Consider the following 21,853-nt stretch of genomic DNA (forward strand, 5'->3'; position numbering starts at 1 on the left):
AGACCCATGGGATGACACCAGAGGAAGAGCTGGCCTCCTCATGACGAGAAGTATGCAGAGGTCCCAGAAGGCTTTGTTGCCAGGGCTAACTCTAAAAAAAAAAAAAAAAAGATTCATGAATGGAGATGTTTCAATAAAGTTTTTCAAAAATCCTAACATACTGTATGTTTAATTTAAAAGTATTACTACACTGAAGAATACATGTAGCAAAGGAAAGACTAACAACTGCTCAATTTGCAAATGTTCAGCAGTTTTACCTCTAACATTTGATGATAAAGAGTAGGCTGAGATGCCATCCTCTCCGTTGCTGAAGTACTTGGGATCCAGGCCAGCAGAGTCTCCACTGCCCACAGGAGGAAACACCAGCTTTAAAAAGACAACACTCAAACATCTGGTTTCCTCTAGGAGACTTAAGCCTCGTCCACATGGAGACCAACATGGTCACCTTCTGTAAATGATGGAGATAAAATGTGTGTACACACGACAGGATGCAGGGCCACTGAAAACTAAGACCACGGTAATAAAATAAAACCATAATATGACTTTATTCTGGTAAAATTAAGACTATATTAAGACTATAGACTATATACAACTTTTTTTTTTATTTCTTTCGACTTTATTCTCCAATGAGTTTGTTCTTGTAATATTAAGATCTTGTAATCTTACTGTTTTTATTTTTTCTTAGATGGCCCTAATGCTCTGTCATACGATTCTGACTGTGAACTGCGATTTGGTCCTGAGATGAATATAAGTTGTGCTTATAAGTTTGCATAATGTGACAGAAGCTTAGGTTTTGTTATTGGCTGGGTGAAAAGTATTTTGAGCGGAACTCACAACTGTCTGTTGAGTGTGAGCCGAACTCTGTGATCAGCAGGAGTAACGTCTGATGAGACAGCAGATTTACCAGGCTGAGGATGAAACTGCACCTGGAAGTAAGTACATACACACACACACACACAAATAATTATGTGTATTAAAGTCACAGTATTGATGAAGGTGCAAAATAAAAAGAGCTTGCTGGTTTGGAGTTAAGATGTTAATTATAAAAAGTTGAAAACCTATGAGGAAAACTCTTCGTACCCTGAGTCCCGTTAGTGTGGATAATCCTGGAGACGTGTCCAGAGGTTCAGCAGGCAGTAACTTTTTGGATAGTTGAACTTCATTTAGCTGCTTATTAAGCCAGTTTATAACTGCAAACACAGGGAGAAGAAGTGGCATTGAAAAGAATTAATCAGTTCATTGTTTAGAGCTGAGCAGAGTGCAGGTCTTTTACTGGAAGCCATGCTTCACTGATAAAGCTTAGTGTTCAACTGTGGCGCTTGCTTCAGGTAAAACGTTTCTTTTTCTTTTTCAATAATCTGTAACTAATGTTATACAGAAGATATATAACTGAGTGGAGGACATGAGTGGCAAACTGCAGGGGAAGGAAGCCCAGAGTGAGGGGGTGTTAGAAGACAGAGGCAGGGCAGTTCAGAATGTAGCCTCATCCCAGTGACACCTATATACATGTTCCTGCTGATGTTTCCCCTCCAGATAACTGGATGGAGTACTAAAAGCTGCCAGTCCTCCTGCAGCATACCAAAGCTGCATCCAGATGTCTGAGTTTAGCTGGACGCAGTGAGCTGGGGCTCACATCCTTCAGTCCCTGTGGCAGAGCGCCAGCTCCTGAATGTGTGGCACCTCAAGGAGCAGAAACTCTACATGATCGCGGAGACTACTGCTAACCATCTGTCAAGTGCAGCACTTGGTTACCATGGAGACTGCCCTGAGGATTAAGCACCAAGAGAGAACAGGTGCTATTTGATCTCACATCTGCTGAGCATAATTTCCAACATCTGAAGAAAATTATTTGCGACTTATTATTTGCAGCCTGGACTGGCGACCTGTCCAGGCTGTACCCTGCCTCTCGCCCGGAACGTTAGCTGGTGATAGGCACCAGCAACCCTCCTGACCCCACTAGGGACAAGGCTGTTAGAAAATGGATGGATGAAAATTATTACTTTATTTAGGGCTGGATAATAAATCAATAACACTATATCAGTATCAACCACACAGCATTCTGGGGAATGTAGGTAGAGGAAACGTTTAACAAAACTTCCAGGCTGTGTTCAAGTACTATATCAATACAACAATCTGAGATGCATTCCTGGGTTCCTAAGGAAAACTATAATTAATCTTGTTGAATAAGGGATAAAAGACGATGCAGCAGGTTCCTTACCATTTTCATTTGTTTTTAAAACTTCTTTGCTTTCGTTTAGCTTTTGTACAGTCATTTCCAACTGCTCCTTCAGTTCTTTGACCTGTAATATACAAATACAAAATTTTTCAGATTAATCGCTTACATTTATAATGCAAGGAGATTTTAAAATATTCTCTAAATAAGCCAGGCTTCTAAAATAAAGTGCTTGATTTTATGTTTGTGTGTGCGATGGCAAGTCACACAGGGTAAGATCCACACCTCACCACAACTGTGTTTCACTTTAGTTTACTTGGTAGTCATTAATTTAAGTATTCCTTACTATATAATGTATTATTGATTCATTTTTCTATCACACCTTACAATGTTTATATGGAGTGTACACATATACACAGATAGTGGACAGACAGCGGAGCCCCTTCTCACATAGACTGCTCCAGCTCCGCTGTCGTAGGGACAGATACAGGAAATGCCATCTAACTGTACAATAAAAGCTAAATCATTGTTCTGCACTAATCAGTCCAATTTTGCACAACTGCACTATGGCACACTTGCTGTACATATATTTAAATATACATATCTGCATTTTTTTTTTTAATCTTTGCAAGGACTGCTCTTAAGTTGCTTTTTATATTAACAGCATTTCATATTTTTTACGATTTATAGCATTTTATATTTTATTCTTTATTTTATTTTATCTACAACTACTACTCAGTGGTAGTTGTTATTGTGTCTTGTCTCTATGCTGTAACTGCGAAGTAATTTCCCTGCTGGGATGAATAAAGTACTTCTATTCTATTCTATATCAGCACTGCTAAGTCAACTTTTAAGTTGTAATAATACTTCTTTCTGTTTTGGTTACCTGGGTGTTTGGCCTCTAACTCCTGGCGGGCAAAAGGTGTGGCTAAGGGCTGAGGGTCCTGAAGTACTGCTGATGGCCTCATTGGACAACCACATGCTCCAATATGAGGAGGGATGGGGGAAAGGTTGTGTTTTGGGATTTATTTTATCGTTTTGTGTTAGTCGTCATGTGGCAGCCAATTTATCATCCCCTATTGTGTCTATATGATTTAGCTAGACCAGTATTTAAGTGCCCTAATGTTCATTTCAGGAGGTCAGCTTGTCTTTGATAAAACTCTGAGAGTTGTATCAGTTATGATTCTGAGTTTAGTGGACTGAGTTGACCTCTTTTAATGGCATGCCAGTTTAAGTGTTGATTTTGTCAATAATTTTTCAGATTTTTGGGGTAAATAAAAACCCACTTTTTGAATTCAATACCTGTACTGCTGTACTGTTTGGTCCCTGACAGTGTGATTGAATTGAAATAACTTTTTTGTAAAGAATCGAGACGATATTTGTTATGAACTGATGCTATAGGAAAAAATTTAATTACAATTCAACAAGATTTTCCATATGTTAACAATTTATCTTTAGTCATGAGCTGCAAGTGTGAGTTTGGAAGGCCTTCTCGGCATTACCCTCACTATTTGCTCTTACTAAAACATTATCATAAATGACCTGCATTGATGGTAGCTAACTACTGGATAGTAGCCACAGTTTCTCCAGGGCAGTCTGACAGCTCCTGTCTACTCACTGTTCAATGAAGATCACTGGTGCCAAAAATGATTTCAAAATAGTCATTTTGCTACATTTTTGATTCTTTAAAGTTATTTTTGTTCCCATACAATGTGAAGGAGACAATAATTGACTGCTATGCCCCAAATTAAAGACTTATAAAAGCTTACATGGTGTGAAAATAAGCTTGAGGGAAATAAAATTAATAACATGTCTACACCACATGAAAGCTCAGTAAAAACACAACATATCAGACATACCTCCTCTTCCTTACTGAGGTGCTGCCTCTGAGTACTCTGTAGATCCTTGTCAACACTTTCAAGTTTAGCTTGTGTCTCTCGAAGAACCTTTTCCTGTGACACAGTCACGGTATTTTTGACCTTTACTTTTCCAACAAGACCTCGAACCTCTCCTTGCAGTTTCTGTATTATCCCATTAGCCTAAAACAATTTAAAAAAATGTACATTGGACACTGGAACAAATCACAATCAGCCTTTAGCCTAATAGAAAAACAAAAAAAATGTTATCCAGTTGCTAACATTTGCCCATGACCTATGTAATGCAGTTCTAGGGCTGTTGTAAAAAAATATTTTAGTAATCAAGTATTTGATTGTCAATTGATTACGATTAATTGAGTCATTTTAAGGGTGCTTATTGGTCCCCCAAATGACAAAAACCCAGACATTATCATCAGTCAATAAAATCCTCCCAGGCCAAAGTTGAAAATGGGATGTTATGCTAATAACACTTAGCTTTCATCAACAACTCATAGGCGGAAGTGAGAGCGCTGTGCAATGCAAATAATGACCCGGTCAGAACATGGTGTGCTAAATAATAAAACATAATTTAATGACGCTTCGAGGCAGATAAATTTTCCTCGAGGAATTTTAATAATCAAGTTACTCGAATCATTTGAGGAATCGTTACAGCCCTAGCTAGTTCAATGTCACGAAGTTTACAGGAAATTGCCTGCACTGTAAACAATCGTTGTCTACTGTGAAGAGAGAAGTAGCTGTGAGGAGGAGCTTTGTGGGAACAAGCGTTTAGGCACCCCTGAATAGTTGCCTTGGGAGATTCAAGGATTCCTCAAACATACATGAAAGAATCAAGGCAACACCCCAGGCATGTTTTTGATCATAACATGATGTAAAGCTCACAAAGGTTGATTTTACATAATACTGCCCCTTTAGTAAGAAAATGAATAACCATCAACTGAACATATCAGAGTCAGTCTTCCTCTTGGTAGACTGTAGATGCACTCATACGAGGATGATAACCCTACTTATCCATTTGATAACAGACAACTAGTAGATTAAAATAAATCTTTCAATATCAACAATAGTTTTTCCCACCAGAAATACTAAAAAAAGAGCTAAGAGGAAACAAAACACCTTGTCTGTGTTCTAGTAACCCATGCTGTCACTGATAACTTGATATGTCTTAGGTGACACGTTCTGTTCAAGGGGTGACATGACAATGGTGAGCTTTTACAAACCTTTAGCAGCTCTTCTGACAGCGATTTCACTGTTGCTTCAAGTTTTCTCAACTGAACTTCCTTATTTTCTGCACTTTCCTCCACTGATTCCTACAACATAGATTAAAAAGTTAAAATATGTCTGAAAAAAATCACAGATTCTGATAATAGAAAATGTGAGTAAATATGTGAGAAAGTAATGAAACCCCTCCCAGAATTTCATCTTTATTCAGTGGTTGAAATGGGAAATCAATGCATAGGGCTCTGATAAGGACACCTTATAGTGTTTGTGAACAAACATGAGATTCAGATACACAGAGTTTAATAATTAGATGATATGATATATTCTCTTAGTTCCCTTCAGAAAAAGCCAGGGCTTCATAAAGAAACACTGTTTGTTTAACCATTCAGTAAAGGAAAACAACATGAAGACCAGACCAGGGCGAAAGCAAATCTACACATTTCAGTTCTTGAATATAAACGGAAATCTATTATGCAAGTGAAAAAATGAAAACGACACTAAAATAAAAGTTGCTTAGAGAACCAAGAATATTTATTATGACCTCAGCTGACCCACAAACATGACTGTGGAAGCACTAGGGAAGAACTAGCTCCAACCTTCTGCTGCTGAGTGGCCTCCAACACCTCCTTGGTGCGGTACATCACCATCTCCTTATCTTTGACCTCCTGCTCCAGAACAGCCACTCTGACCTGCAGCTGGCTCACTACACGCTCCTTTTCATGGACCTCTGTGTCAAGAGTGCTATTCTCCCTCCTGAGACTCAGGACCTGCTGCTTTAAACGCTGGCATTCCTGCACACATAAACAGAAAACAGCTTTACAACACAACACTTCAACCAATGAATGTATGAGAGTCAATGAATGTCATGGAAAGTTTTCTGGTTTCAAAAAGGAGCGTGTTCTTTTCTTATGAAAATAACAGAAATATTCTCAGAGTTGACTTCATACAAAAGTTCAAATATAAATGTTAATTTTGTTTCACTCCTCACTCCTTCACCAATCAATCAGATTATCCACAGCAGCTGCTTTTGCTTGTTAATCACAGCAGGAGGCTGACCTGATGAGAAGGAGGGTCTAAGCAAAAATAAAAAAATAACAATATATCTACCATTAGCATAACCTTGGATCAATAACATTAATAATTTAGCAAATGTTAAATTATTCTAATTCTTAATAGGCTCCGACATACCCCCTCCAGCACTAGTAAGAGATGACCTCTGGGACAAATTTTTACTCTGTGCGCAGTCCGGCGGGATTGTACTGACCCGGTTTGCGCTTTTAAAAGGTTTTTTTTGTGTGGTTTCAGAAAATGACAGACTGACAGGACAACTACAAACCCCACTTTCCCATCACACACACACTGCTTCCCCACTGTCCGACCATGACATTTGCTGCGCTCCTCCTGAGCGATGTGGTGCGATGACCACAAGAGGGTTAAAACACGCTGATATCATTGCCTTGCAACTGTCTTTCTTTGGCCTTTCTGTCTACTAGCGGAAGCTTGTATTCACCTGAATACAAACGCGCCTGATTCAGCGCGTATGAGTGTCGGTGACAGAGTGTGACCTGGCATTACTTAAAAAGGCTAATAAAATCAACAACATTAACTGTGAACACCTACAATTACTATATGTCGCGATCTTCTTGTGGGGGCAGATGGAGTTTGCTACCTGCCCACACAACGGGTGTCATCAGAAAACATTGCTTAGGATCTATACTGAAAATCTATGTACAGCCAAAAGCTGAAAGTGGCACATCACAAGAAACATCCACTTATAAAACATTGCGCTCACACAGCAGGAAGCTACTTCAAGACAAAAGCCGGACAATGCAACCTATGACTGGGATTTTAAACATGTGAAGTGTAAAAGCAGCAGCAGGCCACAGCCCCATCACCTACCTCTTCCGACCCAGATAGTTTGATTGTTAGGTCTCGGATGATGGACTCGTTCTTATACTTCCTCTCAGTCTGCTCCCTGCAGGAAGTCTCCAGCTCAGTCACTCTGCTTTGGAGCTGCTGTGAGCTCTTCCTATGAGCAGTCTCCAGCTCCTGACGCAGTTGCTCTGTCTCATGTTGAAATCTGCTCTGCAACTAAATAACAGAACAAAGACAAACATCATTCAATTTTACCTCAAACTCTTGGAGAACAGGCAAAGCAATAATAGGCTTGACTCTTTCAACTTTAAATGTTAAAAATTTTTCATAAAGCCTCAAAATGCCTGAAAATGCTCAAAAAGACCTAAAAATGCTGCAGAAAGGCAAATTGTTTCTCCAATTTGAGTTTCTCTTCAGTGGCTCCCTTTTATATCAAGAAAAGGGCATCTTCTTTAGTGAGATTGACTATTCTGAGAGTGTTAATGGTCAATGTTCTAAGACTACAGGTAGGCCTGTCGCGATAAACGGTAAATCAATTAATCGTACTATAAATTAAAACTATCAACGTCATTTTAATTATCGGCATTATCGTCTCTTCCGGCCTTTTTCCTCTTTCTGTTGATGACACCCAATGAAAAAAGGCTCAACTCCAGTGCTCTCCACTGACGCCCCCTTCCTCATTTTACTTAGTGTAAAGTCCAGCGCACACGAGCTGTCGGCCGATTGTCGGCCCATTTTCAAAACCTGACAGATCACACATTAGCCGACAGAAATCCTAGGTATAACTGTTCGATCGGGTTCGTTCCTGCCGTGTGGTGTCCAACAATGGGCACAAAATAATGGCTACAAGTCCAGTGAACTAATTTTAAAACCAGGCATTAATCAATGCTTTACTACAATCTACCTGCAATGCATGTTGCTAGTGTCAGCGTAAAGTCCTGACCGAATGAAAATCATTATAACCTATTTATGTCACGTTAACGAAGAACAGCTGAAAAGTTACCGGGTTTATCAACTGCGGTAGCAATTTCGCTCCAACTCCTCCTCTTGTCATTTCTATATTCTTTGCATGTTGAATAAACATTAATGTTGTTAAAACGTATCATCTCCAATGTCCGCTGGACTTCGGGTTGCAGCGTGTCAGCTGTTTGGGATTCCCCTCTGTAATTTCCCCTCAGAAAGCACGGAGGAGAATCCGCGCTTTCTGATTGGCTCCCTGTCACATTCAACAGGCTGCGTTAAAGCGCCCAGTCGGGGAAAACCCCTGATTTAGATCGGAGCGGCAACGACGATCTACCGTAACACACCACACAACCTTAGAAAGAACAACTTTCTAAGATTGTTGTAAGGGGAAAAATAGGAGCAAAAAATCATGTAGTGTGAACTATTGCATCAGGTAGTCGATGTGCCCATTTTCTCTATTTAAATCTAATTATTACTGAAGAGCAACATAATATACAGACTTCATAATCTGCACTCTTTTGGTTGAATGCAGTATTTATTTCCACTTTGGCTTTATGTTGTTTAGTTTTTTTTTTCAAGTGAGTTTTTTGTTAATGGAGACTGAGAATCCATTTTATTTTTGTTTTTGGTTGTTTTGTTCATTTTGTTTATGAACAAAAGTGTTAAGTGTTCTTTTGAAAATAAAGTGTATCTATCTTTGGCAGGAAATCGCATGCATTATTACGTCATTTCCATTAAATCAGTGTAAAAAGGCCTTCAAACAATATTATCGTTTATCGCAATAATTTTTGAGACAATTAATCGTTGAGCAAAATTTGCTATCGTGACAGGCCTAACTACAGGGGTCTGGTGACTCCTGAAGTATGAGCCCAAAGACCTAAAAGTCTTCCTCGTCATCATTCCATTCTTGTCTGTCTCACACTATGAGACAGACAAGGTGTGAGCAAGACTCATTTGTTCTCTCTGGTGCTACAAATTACTCTGCAGGGATACAACACCTGGACCAACAAGGTCAGTCTCTGAGAATGTTAAGTGTTTAACCTGTTAAGTGACCTTACTAGTCTGTCGAACCACAACACTGAATATGGCTGAAGACGTTGAAATGTCGTAGAGTAGGGAAGACATCAATGTAAAACTGAAAACCAAACCTCTTTCTAGGATGCTTGCGGAAAGGGCAAAGTTAGGAGTGAGTAACTAGAAGTTGAATGATAACAGCAATATGTGTATCATGTCTTCTTAAAGGTCCTGTACCATTCAGAGATTAACCTGTAGCTTCCAGGAGATTTTTTAGCTTTAAATCTCTGTATGGCACTTGACATCTCTTCATATGTTATCGGGGCTGTCAGTCTCCTATTTTGTTCAACTCCAACTGTAGGCAAGTCCAGAGAATTAAGAAATGTGTTTTTTCAGTATCTTTTGAGGAAGGTGGTTGTTTTGGTACTTTCTAAAGTTATCTTCCTGATTATACTGTAAGTGATTTGTGGAGGGGTTTCTAATCTTATGTATGGTATTTGCTGCTTGCTGCTTTCTGAGTTGCCTTACCAGCAATCTGTTTGCCTTAGCTCCCTGTTCATAATAGTCTTGTCTTAGATATCAGAATTTTTTTCTGGAGCTCCCCTTTCAGAGGGTTGTTTATTTCTTTTTAAATATTTTTATTTTCTTTAAGAAGCTGAATATTGCGGGTTGTTTGAAATCCTATCTTGAGAATATTTAATTTTCCCACCAAATTGAGATACAAGACTCTTTTTCTCTGACAGTGCTTTGAGGCTACCAGTTTCCCTCTGATCACTGATTTACATGTATCCCATAAGTCTATTGGACTCATTCCTTCATTGTAATTTTTTTACATAGTTTTATTTCATTTTTTATTTGTTCTTTTACTTCTTTCTTGTTCAGAATGCCAATGTTTAATTTCCAAACTGTGTCTTTCCTCCTACTATTTAAATTTAATTTTACCTGGATAGAAAAGTGATCCGAGATATCTGCAGCTCCGATTTCACACTTAATTACTTTATGAAGGTCCCACTTGTTCATAATCACATTATCAATTCTTGAATGCATGTTATGTGTCATTGAATAATGTGGTTGTGTTTCGCTGAGACATGGCTGCATGATATTTATGTCTCCAACATCTCTCTGCCAGGCTTTCTAACTATACAGGCAGACAGAGACAATAGGAAAGGAGGTGGATTAGCAGTGCATGTGAACAACTGATAGTGGTCCAGGACATGTTGCAGTGAAATGTGATCTTTGCAGCCCAGATAATAAACTGTTAGCTTTAAGTTTTCCTCCCTATATTTACCAAAAGAGCCATAACAGTGTTATTTTGGCAGCGGTTACAGCAGCCTAGTGCCTGCCTGCCTCCAGCTGTTGTGGTTTTCCAGAGCTCAGCGTACCTGTCTTTTGCTGATCTTAGGTGTTGAATTTTAAATTCTTTACTTGAAAACAAGGAACTGAGTCTTACCTCTAAAATTTTCTCCCTCTCCAACTGCAACTCCTCAGAATGACGGCTAGAAAGCGAGCTGGTCTTATTCGTCCACTCTGACCGCAGTTTCTCCAGCTCTTTAGTCTTTTCAGACAGAGTCTAGAAGAGAGCACACATCCATTGGTAAATAATTTTGGCTCTGCTTTTAAAAGGCTACAGCAATAATCTGACACATTCTACACATAACAGTTTCAGTGTACTTTATAAGTGTAGCTCCAAAAATTAAACTATCATCAAATATTCAACATATGTTGTCACTCATTTCAGAAAGTGAAACTTAAATAATAAATAATGTAGATTCATTACACATGAAGAGAAATATTCCCATGCCTCGTTTCTCGTAATTTTGATGATTAGGGCTTACAAAATTCAGTTATGCAATTAGAATATTGCATGAGATCAATACAGACAAGACGTTTTTTTTAATCCATAAATTCCATGTTATGTCTGTTGGTTTCTACTTGTTAAATCTCACAATGAGCGTACTTGACCACAATGCTGGAGACACAGTGGAAATACTAATATAAATCAATATTAAGAATGGTCAAAACAGACAAAGATATGAGTATTATTTTGTTGGTGGCAGGTTAGGACACTCACAGCTCTGAGCATGTGGTCAGAGATCTAGGAGGAAGCTGTTCACTTCACACAGAAAGAAATGGATGGACTATAGAATACTACACGGACCACACTTTGACTGGTGATTTTGCTAGTCTGACATGGTGTAATAACAGCCACAAATCTAAAAATTTATGTGTTGTTTTGCTTGATTGTATTTGATTTTCTCGTTTGAAATTAATGTGCATCATACATGGATAGCTGAATGTCTTTGAAAACAATCAAAATATGGGACATCATCTCAGTTTATGAAAAAAGTACAATCCTCAGGGTCCCATATAAAGCAGGTGTTCGCTTTATAGGTAACTGATCTCACTTTTCAGGGCAGATTTTAGTGACAGGTGTGAACAATTATGCTAGAGATTAGAACCCAGTCTAAAATTCAGGTTAAAAACAAATGGTTGATGTACGGGCGATCTGTAGTGCGATTTCAGTAAACCTACAACACAAACAGCACCGACATAATCAAACGAGAATGCACAGCATAAAATTCTGTTCATCTACTTATTGTAGTCTAAATAGAGGAGGAGGTAGTTTACCCTGGTGACTAAAGAGACAGAAGAGGAGACGCAGAAGTTAGACCGTAACAAGCACAACACCCTTCATGCACATGTGGGCCTACCCTGCCACGTGTACTCCCTTGTCAATCACACATCCCAGAAGATTTGCACTTGACTCACCCTGCCATTACAACAAGTGACAAAATGGAGCTGGAAGATGTTAAAAGCTGAAACTTCTTTTACAAAAAATTTTTTCCTCCCTTTTTTATGCCTTAAGAAAATCAAACAAATTTTTGAAAAAAATCCTGAAGCAAAGGATCATAATTCATGCTTGAAAGGGTTAAAGTGGATTAGTCTGGTTGGATCAGACAGACCACAATGACCATAGGATGGGACCGGGTCAGGTTAGACTATTTTAGACCCAATATAAACTCTAAATCTAAGACTTATCAACAAGCATCTAAATCAAAACAAGCACTGACAAAGACTGATCCTCAGTTGAAGTAGTAACTTTACAGATTTCCTATGGTAAATATGATGAAGATTCTAGATTGTGTCAGTAAACTATATCTATACCCTGGTGGTGGATTTTTGTGTTTGTAGGGTCAAACTCATTCACTCACCTGCTGAGTGTAACTCAGCTGCCTAGACAAATCATCTTCAGTCTCCTTGAGCTTCCTGTCTAAAGCCTGCTTTTCTGCCTGAAACATTGAGAAAACAAGACTCATCAGTACTATTGTATCACAATAATGTCTTCTCTGCAAAGTGTTCATTCATTTCCAAGTGACAAGCTCCAGAAGTAAATGGCTAGATTAGGGTTAAACATTCTTATACGATGATGTAGATTGGCATATTTAGATGGAACAGAAATCAAAACAGTGTATATCTTACTCTTTTGGACAGAACAAAAGAAATTAATTTTTTCAATATTTAGAACAAAGATTTGCTCTGTAACCAGAGGCAAGCAATGACAAAATAGAACACAAATAATTCTAACAAAACAATTTTTTCAAAATCAAAAACTCTCCCCAAATCCTTCATAGCTCCAAGCTCTTCAGGAAAAAAGATAATCCACTATACACCGTGTTCCAAATTATTATGCAAGTGATATTTTCTCAGATTTTCTTAAATGCTCAATACAAATGACGGTCAGTATAATTTTCAAGTTATGAACTATTACAGTATAAATCAAATTTTACTGAACAAAGCTCCCCATGAGAACAATATTTTTTTCAAAAATAAAAAACTCACAATGCATGGTTCCAAATTATTATGCACAGCAGATTTTCTAAACATTTTATGGATTATAAAGAACTGCAAACGGTCATTCTTTGAATGTGCAGCATTAAGTGGTCACATGTACTAAAATCAAAAGCTATTTCAATCAAAAACATCTTAACAGACCGAGTTCCATGTTAACATAGGACCTTCTTTGATATCACAGCATAATTCTTGCATCCATTGAACTTGTGAGTTTGTGGAGAGTTTCTGCTTGAATTTCTTTGCAGGATGTCAGAATACCTTCCCAGAGCTGCTGTTTTGATATGAACTGCATTCCACCCTCAGATCTTCTGCTTGAGGAAACTCCAAAGGTTCTCAATAGGGTTGAGGTCAGAGGTCAGAGGAGGATGGTGACCACACCATGAGTTTCTCCCCTTTTATGCCCATAGCAGCCAATGACACAGTGGTATTCCTTGCAGCATGAGATGGTGCATTGTCATGCATGAAGATGATTTTGCTACTGAAGGTACGGCTCTTCTTTTTGAACCATAAAAGAAAGTGATCAGTCAGAAAGTCCATATACTTTGCTAAGGTCATTTTCACACCTTCAGGGACTCTGAAGGGGTCGAGCAGCTCTTTCCCCATGATTTCAGCCCAAAAAATGACTCCACCACCTCCTTGGAATTGGTGGTGGCCATCCACCACCAATCTACTACTGCGTCCATCTGGACCATCCAGGGTTGCACAGCAGTCATTAGTGAACAAGTCTGTTTGAAAATGAATCTTCATGTACGGCTGGGCCCACTGCCACCGCTTCTGCTTGTGAGCTCTGGTTAGTGGTGGCCCAATAGTAGGTTCATGCACCGCAAGCCTCTGGAGGATCCTCCACCTTGAGGTTCCAGAGGCACCAGCAGCTTCAAATAACTTTTTGCTGCTTTGTAAGGGCATTTTAACAGCTGCTCTCTTAATCTCATGAATTTGCCTAACAGAAACCTTCCTCATTATGCCTTTAACTGTACAAACCCATCTTTGTTCTGATCAGCCACAAATCTCTTCACGGTACGATAACGCTTCAGTTTTCGTTAAAAATCTAATGTTTTCATATCTTGTCATACGGCACTACACTATCTGATGATTTTCGTCAGCAGAGAGATCCTTTCTCTTTCCCATATTGCTTGAAACCTGTGGCCTGCTTAATAATGTGGAACATCCTTCTTAAGTAGACTTCCTTTAATTGAGCTCACCAGACAAACTTATCAACCCAGCTATCTGAAATTAATTATAGTGATTCAAAGAGCCCTGACACACAATACAATCTATAAATTTAAAAGCACGACAAAAAATTTTACCTTTATGAGACTTAAATCCAATTTGCATAATAATTTGGAACACGGGGTAATTTATGACAAAAAATGTTTTAACCAAATTCTAACAGTTTTCTACATTTTTAAAAACCTTTTAAGGAAATTTGTTGCCATAAGCAGCTCCTGTAGTTTCCCTCTGCATGCTGTGAGGACAAACCAGTTTCAAAAAGCCTTCCACGTAGAGTTTGAAGATCCAAATTTTTTTTAATATGGCTTAAATCGCCGTGCCTCTCTTTCACTGCCTTCTGCTTGTGGCTGCTTTGATGTGTGTAAGAAAATATGTCTCATTCATTGTCTGATGGACAATCAGAAAGCATAGTCACTAAACATTCGAGATGTAGTGGTGAACAGCAATCCCGGTTCAGAATATTTTCAGTTCGCTTCAATAAAAACAAACAAAAAATACCAATTATATTGACTATGAACTGCCTTACTGTTGTTGAGAGATGCATTTTCTAACATAAAGTTCTGGTTTGGCCCATCTGTCTGTAGCTGTAGGAGACCTTAATGCTCCCTAACAGCAGAGTTTAGTGATTATCTGGAAGTCCTCTCAGTTCTGTTTTGATGTCACTTTTTAAAGTCGCCCCACAAAACGTTGCTTTGCATACTAAGTTCAACATATTAAAGTCTTTATGTGCTCTGGTTTGAAATAATGCTGGAAACAGAAAATATCTGGCGTCTGCCAACCTAACAGTTGGCAGACGCCAGATATTTTCACTACCAAATGTGGGCCAAACTAAATATTGTTTAAATGGTCATTTTATTTTCAAATAAACATAGTAATGTTTATTTGATATTTATTAATATCATGGTAATCATTAAAATCACAAACCATTTCATCCTGGCTAAAAGAGTTTACATTTTATTTTAAGTTGAAGAAAAAACAGGAAGAAAAACTTCTGAGTCTAAGCAGGAGTGCAAAACATTAGAGAGTGGAATGTTCCTGATAAAATATAATGTCGGCTTCTGGCCTCTCAGATCATCATATCGACAATTCTAACACTGAACATAAAACTACTTATAATGTATATAATTTATTGTCAGCTTCTGGCAGCAAAGTAACATGTTTATTTGTCTTCTATGGTGCTTTCATACTAAGTAATAATAATTACATCTGTATTACTATTCAATTTTAGTAGAAAAGGAAACAGATCTTTTCATGCAATAAAATAATTAAATAGATCTAACCTGCAAGGAAATGTTTAAATTGATCAGCTGTTGTAATGTACATGTGGCTCTATGTTTGCATTTTATGTGCCTTAAACAGGCCTGGACATTTAATCTATGCTCCACAAACCTCTATAAACCAAGATGGCACACTGTATTTCTGAATGCAATTTCAGAGAAGAATCTGGCATCATCAAACCATCTACAGTGCTGCCAAATTTCACATCTTGTTTCGATCAGTAACAGCAGAAAAGTAAAGTTGACAACAAGACCCAGCCCGGATCTCACTGCAGAGTTCTGTGACACAGAACAGTGAAACAATGGCGTGTGAGCTAACCTTCAAAGACGCCAGACAGGCTGCCAAATATTCTTTCACTTCTTTGTTTGAGCCTTGAATAAGCCGCAGAGATAAGTGGTTCAGGTGTTTGAAAGCATTTGTCTCTACTACGCTGAAGGTGGCACAGCCCTCCACCATTGTAGACTGGCATGTCAAATGAAGGAGAAACCTGTGAACATACATCAGAAAATACTGGATAAATAATAATGATCATTACTGAATGGTGATTATTTAATTTATTGAAAATACCATCAAAGGCAATAAAATTCTGCGTCCACATTTACATAGAGTAAAAAAGTAAAAAATGTGGAATTCCAATGAAACCAAGCCACATTCAGGTAGACCTGCAAAACCTTGACCACAAAAAGCTTCAGACAACATTCCAGGTTTACAGCCTATGATAAGATAAGATAAGATAAATCTTTATTGTCATTGTCACAAGGACAATGAAATTTAAAAGGTGCCATCGGTCAGTGCATATGCTTAAAAACAAAAAATAACTGTCTCACAATTCACACACAATGTAAGAATTAACAAATAACTGGTAAAAAAAACAAAAAAAACTAATAAATAAGAACAGCCACATTCTCACATACTATACATCATTCATGATGATTAATGGTTGTTTTTGATTGCATTTAGTTTTGTTATTGCTATCGGGTAGAAACTGTCTCTGAGACGGTTGGTTCTTGTTCTGGTTGCTCTGTATCTTCTGCCTGAAGGCAGCAGTGTGAACAGAGAATGTCCGGGGTGAGAAGTGTCCTTTGTGATGTGTTGTGCTTTTCTTAGACAGCGGTCACTGTGCAGGTCCTCCAGTGAGGGGAGAGGGCAGCCAATGATTTTTTGGGCTGTATTCACAACCCTTTGGAGAGCTTTCCTTTGAGCCGTAGTGCTGCTGTTATACCATACGCAGATACAGTAGGTCAGTATGCTCTCTATGGAGCACTTGTAGAAGGACACCAGCAGCTTCTCCTTGATGTTGTTCCTCCTGAGAACCCTCAGGAAGTACAGTCTTTGCTGGGCCTTTTTTATCAGCTCGAAGGTGTTCATGTTCCATATGAGGCCCTGCTCAATGTGGACCCCCAGGAAACGGAAATCAGCTACCCTCTCCACACATTTTCCCCCAATGGTTAGTGGTGTAATGTCCGTTTTATTCCTCTTGTAATCTATTATGAGTTCTTTTGTCTTTGAGTTGTTGAGGAGCAGATTGTTCTCCCTGCACCACACCACCAGCCGCTCCACCTCACCCCTGTAGGCGGACTCGTCGCCTCCTGAGATGAGCCCCACCACTGTGGTGTCATCAGCAAACTTGATGATGGTGTTGCTGTGGTGGGCAGAGGTGCAGTCGTATGTGTACAGACAATAGAGCAGGGGGCTCAGCACACAGCCCTGTGGAGAGCCAGTACTAAGGCTGAGAGCAGTGGATGTATGTTTTCCCACCCTAACTCTCTGCTGTCGGTTGGTCAGTAAGCTCAGAATCCACATGCAGGTGGAGTGAGGGAGGCCCAGGTCCCCCAATTTGTCCACCAGTCTGTGAGGGAGCATGGTATTAAAAGCAGAGCTGTAGTCCACAAAGAGCATCCGCACATAGCTCCCCTGCTGCTCCAGATGTGACAGAGCAGCATGGAGGGCCGTGATCACAGCGTCCTCTGTGGATCTGTTGGCTCTGTAGGCGAACTGGTGGTGGTCAAAGCCAGGAGGGAGAAGTGCTGTGATGTGACCCCGGACCAGTTTTTCAAAACACTTCGTCACCACAGGGGTTAGTGCCACTGGCCGGTAGTCGTTGAGGCAAGAGATGTGAGGTTTCTTGGGTATGGGGACTATGGTGGAAGATTTCAGGCAGGATGGGACTGTAGACAGGGCTAGGGACTGGTTGAAGATCCTGGTGAAGACTCCAGCCAGCTGATCCGCGCAGTCTTTCAGGACACGTCCAGGGACGCCATCAGGTCCAGCAGCCTTCCTTGGGTTGACAGCCCGCAGTGTGAGCCTCACCTCGTGCTCCTCTACAACGAGGAGTGTGGTGTTGTGGGTCGCTTGGTGTAGTGTGGCTGCCTCTGTTGGCTTCACCTCAAAGCGGGCAAAGAAGAGGTTCAGCTCCTCTGCCAGCGTGGCGTCGCCTTCCGCAGCTGCGAGGTTGGTCCTGTAGTTGGTGAGATGCTGGATTCCCTGCCACACCTGCCTGCTGTTGTTGCTGTCAAGGTAGCCCTCTATCCTCCTCCTGTAGTCAGACTTAGCCATTCTGATGCCACTCTTCAAGTTAGCTCGGGCTGTACTGTAGACGGTCCTGTCCCCAGACCTGAAGGCGGTATTCCTGGTCTTTAGCAGTCGCTGGACCTCCTGAGTCATCCAGGGCTTCTGGTTTGGGAAGACCCGGATGCGTTTATCCACAGCTACAGTGTCAATACAGTACTTGATGTAGCACAGTACACTGTCTGTAAAAACCTCCAGGTCCTGATGTTCAAAAACATCCCAGTTTGTCCTGTCGAAACAGTCCTGCAGCTCCTGTGTCGCATCCTCGGGCCAGGATTTGATGGTTTTGGTGAACCAAAACCATCAATACATACATACATACATGCATACATATACATTATATACGTATATACTGTATATATATATTTCAAATAAATATGAATCAACATAATATACAGGTTAGGAAACCTGTATATTTCAGAAAGGATTCTAAAATGACTGACAAAAATATTGATTATTTTTACAATTACATTATATTTGTATTATTTGACTGGATTTCATGGTGAAAAGCATTTGTTCATACCTGGGATTGTCCGAGTCTTGCTCCAAGTTACACAGGTTAAGCAGGTCAATAAACTTCTGAGGAAATGATGCAAAGTCTATCAACAGGCCCTGCTGCACTTTCAAACTACTCAAACACACAAAAAGCAACAAAAAAATAATCTGATTTCAATTTTAAACACAATCTGATATTCTTTAGAAAATACAAACCTTTGGAAGTCTTCTTCTGATATAGGAAGGGTGAAAAGAAAATATGGGTCTGCATCATCAGTTAACTTTACTAGAAGATCCTAATATTTGACAAAAGAGAAATAAATTAATTAATACAACATTTAAGCAGGTAAAGTGATGAATAAATGTTGCTTAGGAATACTGTCCATCTTTGTGTGCTGCACTTTCACAATAAGTTATTGGGACAGTTCATGAAAAGCTCCACTCACCCTTCTGTGAACTGGAGTAGTTGACAGCTCAATAGTGACACGGACATTTGCTTTCCTGTAAAATTAAACCAAGTTACCCAGTTATCTTTAACCTGACTTTGCTTGGCTATAAAGCCAAGTTAAAGAGTAAGTAGAATCTGATTAAAGTTGTAGATGCATCAAATTGCAGTCATCATCGCTATATTGTTTCCAGCATAACAAATGCAAATTACTGCAATATTTGATAAGTGATGTACACCAAAGCGTCAGCATCCAATAGCATATTTGACCCCCTCATTGGATTTTCAATGTCCATTATATGTGAGACATCAGGCACAAATTGTGGCACTGGCAGCTATCGTGGCACTCCCGGTGACAGCTGCTGTAAGGTGCCACGGGCTGCCGCGACCTCATAGGCCCAGTCCCAAAGCTCAGTGCGCACCCTACGTCCCTCTGTGAAGTGCGGATTCAGTCAAGTGCACATAAGGGTTTGAGTGCAAAAATGTGAGAATTTGGACAGTACGCCCCTGTGTCGTAACCTCAACATCCAAAATGGCTGGATGTCGATGTCACTGTTTAGGCATTTGTGCTGTTAAAAATACAACTACAAAACAAATTATTTTAAATGTAAAGATATTTTTTGCTTTCCTAAGTCATTGTTGGAGATATGTGTTTGACTTGCTGAATACAGAAAATTCTACGGAACACATGTTCCGTAGAGTGAAACAAAAATTATTTCGATACTTTTGAAAACTGATTTTAGTCTTTTTTTTGCGACAGACAGCTTGCTCAATGAACTTTGCATATTTCCAATATGGAAAAAAATACACATTAAAATGTACTAATATTCAATGTAACAGTCTGTGATTTGACTAGAGACATGATTTTTTTTACTCATATTTATGCAGCTAAAAGTTAGTTTTGTTTAAAGTGGAGCTAATGTGCTAACAAAGATCAAGTTAAGGACAAACATACGACATATATAAAAAATAATTTAAAAAATGCCTGATGCTACATTTGAAAAATAAACAGATTAATGGAACTAAAATGTCTGCGATGGACTGACAACCTGTCCAGGGTGTACTCCGCCTCTCACCCGAAATGTCTTGCTAGAGATAGGCACCAGCAACCCTCCCAAAGAAGGGGATGAAGAGTTAAATTATGATGTATTTATATTTAAATATTATGATATATTAAATCCTCTGGCTTCATTCACAAATACTGCTTTCTAAAAAACACCTCCATTTTTAAAGTGATATCATTTTATTTAAGAGAGTGCTTAAACATTGCAACATCACAAAAGCCCAATGTGAATTAAATAAGATAATAACTTATTTTATTAAATTAAGATAAGTTAATATCTTAATTTTACATTTTAAATTTGCCTTGCATTTGGGACATTTTGTTTTACTTTCCTCACAGTTTGTGACTATTTTTTTTATTTCTTAATTTTTCTGTTCAGTTTATCATATCAATTTTTTTGTTACTAATGTGTGCCTTGTCATGCTATTTTGTTTGACCTTAGTATAAAGACTGGAAAAAACAACAAAACATTGCCATAAATCCACCTTTTAACTCAAAACGTCACATGCAACAATGAATTGTAGGTAATACACTTCGCTGAAGTCCAACAAAATGCGGGCTTCATGTAAGGACGGAAATAGTACCCAAAATGGGCGGGGCGAAGGGCGGATGTGGAGAATGTGGCACACACTACGCACTCAAACTCTTCAACATGAACGCGCATGTGAAGTACACAAGGGCGGAAAGAGGGTGGGAGTGCGAGTATTGGGACAGGGCCATACTGGCACCTGCCAAGGGCTGCCGCAGCACTTCCGGTGACAGCTGCCTTAGGTGCCACGGGTTGCAGAGACCTGCTACTGGCACCTGGCTATTGGCACCTTGGGGTGCCAGACCAGCCAGTGGCCTGCCGCAACCTGGCACGGGGTGCCAGCTACAGCTTAATACGGTAACTTCTAGCTTCTTTGACGTATGCCATAGCTTTTGTGTCAGACTGACAGTTAATTATTTGTATTTTGAACCAAAAACAAACAAACAAAAAACTAATACAAATACAAACATTCGTCACTGATTCAGTGACATATACCGCAGCTTCTGTGTCAGATTGAAAATGAATGAATTTATAAAAAATTAAAAAAATTTAAAAAAAAACCCACCGGTGGATCTGGCACAGCCATGCCATGCTACGGAACCCCCTAGGGCAGTGGTCCCCCCCCCCGGAAACAGCATCGGACTCGATACTTAGTACGCGCGCACCCCCCACCCCCGGCCGGTCCGCAGCAAAATTGCGAAGGGCTGACCGGTCCGCGCGAATAAAAAGGTTGGGGACCACTGCCCTAGGGGAGATGGGGGAAATTTTCTTTTGAGTTTCCTCGCAAAAGTATTGCATTAATTGTATTAAGAGTATTGCATTTCCTCTTAATTGTGTTCCCCCACAATTAGCAAATAAGCCCTGGTCTATTTTGGATACAGTCACAAATGTGAATTTAAAATTTCTAATATGTACACATTTTAAGAGCTGTAATATTTACGGCCATAGAAAGGTCATGCAGTTCATCAACCATGACACTTTAATACAGACATTGTGGTGTAAGGTTGGGCTGGATGAAGACAAGGTGTTCAGCTAAGAAGAATAATGGAGGTCTAAGATTCTTGCCATCCTACAAAACATGCTTACAATATTTGCAAGTTTATTAAGGTTTTGTAAGCAACAATTTATCTTGAGTTTGTGCTGTGTCTTGATAACATGTCTGCTCTAACAGTGGGCCCTGGTAGCACTGGTGAGATGGAGTGAACATTAACATGGTGGATTTTTGACAGTGAGAATTAGTAGAGCCTTTATGATTCTCTTCTTAAAGACAAAG

At 39.4% G+C, this 21,853-nt stretch overlaps 1 protein-coding gene and 1 long non-coding RNA gene across 4 annotated transcripts in view; one reads left to right on the forward strand and one right to left on the reverse strand.

Annotated features, from left to right (window-relative positions):
- sass6 (SAS-6 centriolar assembly protein) overlaps positions 1–21,853 on the reverse strand; it is a 22,821-nt gene continuing 968 nt past the window's right edge. Inside the window, exons 2-16 of one of the 3 annotated variants that reach the window (XM_032572545.1) lie at positions 18,990–19,044; positions 18,760–18,839; positions 18,572–18,676; positions 15,799–15,967; positions 12,333–12,410; positions 10,571–10,690; positions 7,168–7,359; positions 5,865–6,059; positions 5,268–5,357; positions 4,033–4,212; positions 2,219–2,300; positions 1,081–1,190; positions 835–926; positions 258–343; positions 1–85 (exon numbers count right to left, since the gene is read on the reverse strand). In XM_032572545.1, the coding sequence (XP_032428436.1) occupies positions 39–85; positions 258–343; positions 835–926; positions 1,081–1,190; positions 2,219–2,300; positions 4,033–4,212; positions 5,268–5,357; positions 5,865–6,059; positions 7,168–7,359; positions 10,571–10,690; positions 12,333–12,410; positions 15,799–15,967; positions 18,572–18,676; positions 18,760–18,839; positions 18,990–19,044 (1,681 nt within the window). In that variant the 3' untranslated portion in view covers positions 1–38. Of the gene's footprint in view, positions 92–257; positions 449–834; positions 927–1,080; positions 1,191–2,218; positions 2,301–4,032; positions 4,213–5,267; positions 5,358–5,864; positions 6,060–7,167; positions 7,360–10,570; positions 10,691–12,332; positions 12,411–15,798; positions 15,968–18,571; positions 18,677–18,759; positions 18,840–18,989; positions 19,045–21,853 lie in introns of those variants that run through there. The other 2 variants (XM_032572544.1, XM_032572546.1) reach the window with 2 other exon arrangements.
- Positions 20,360–21,853, forward strand: part of LOC116726078 (uncharacterized) — an 11,245-nt gene continuing 9,751 nt past the window's right edge. The window contains exons 1-2 of the long non-coding RNA XR_004340538.1: positions 20,360–20,481; positions 20,970–20,974. This is a non-coding gene — a long non-coding RNA (uncharacterized LOC116726078). The remainder of the gene's footprint in view (positions 20,482–20,969; positions 20,975–21,853) is intronic.

The sequence above is a fragment of the Xiphophorus hellerii genome, chromosome 9, assembly GCF_003331165.1.
Source record: "Xiphophorus hellerii strain 12219 chromosome 9, Xiphophorus_hellerii-4.1, whole genome shotgun sequence".
NCBI lineage: Eukaryota > Metazoa > Chordata > Actinopteri > Cyprinodontiformes > Poeciliidae > Xiphophorus > Xiphophorus hellerii.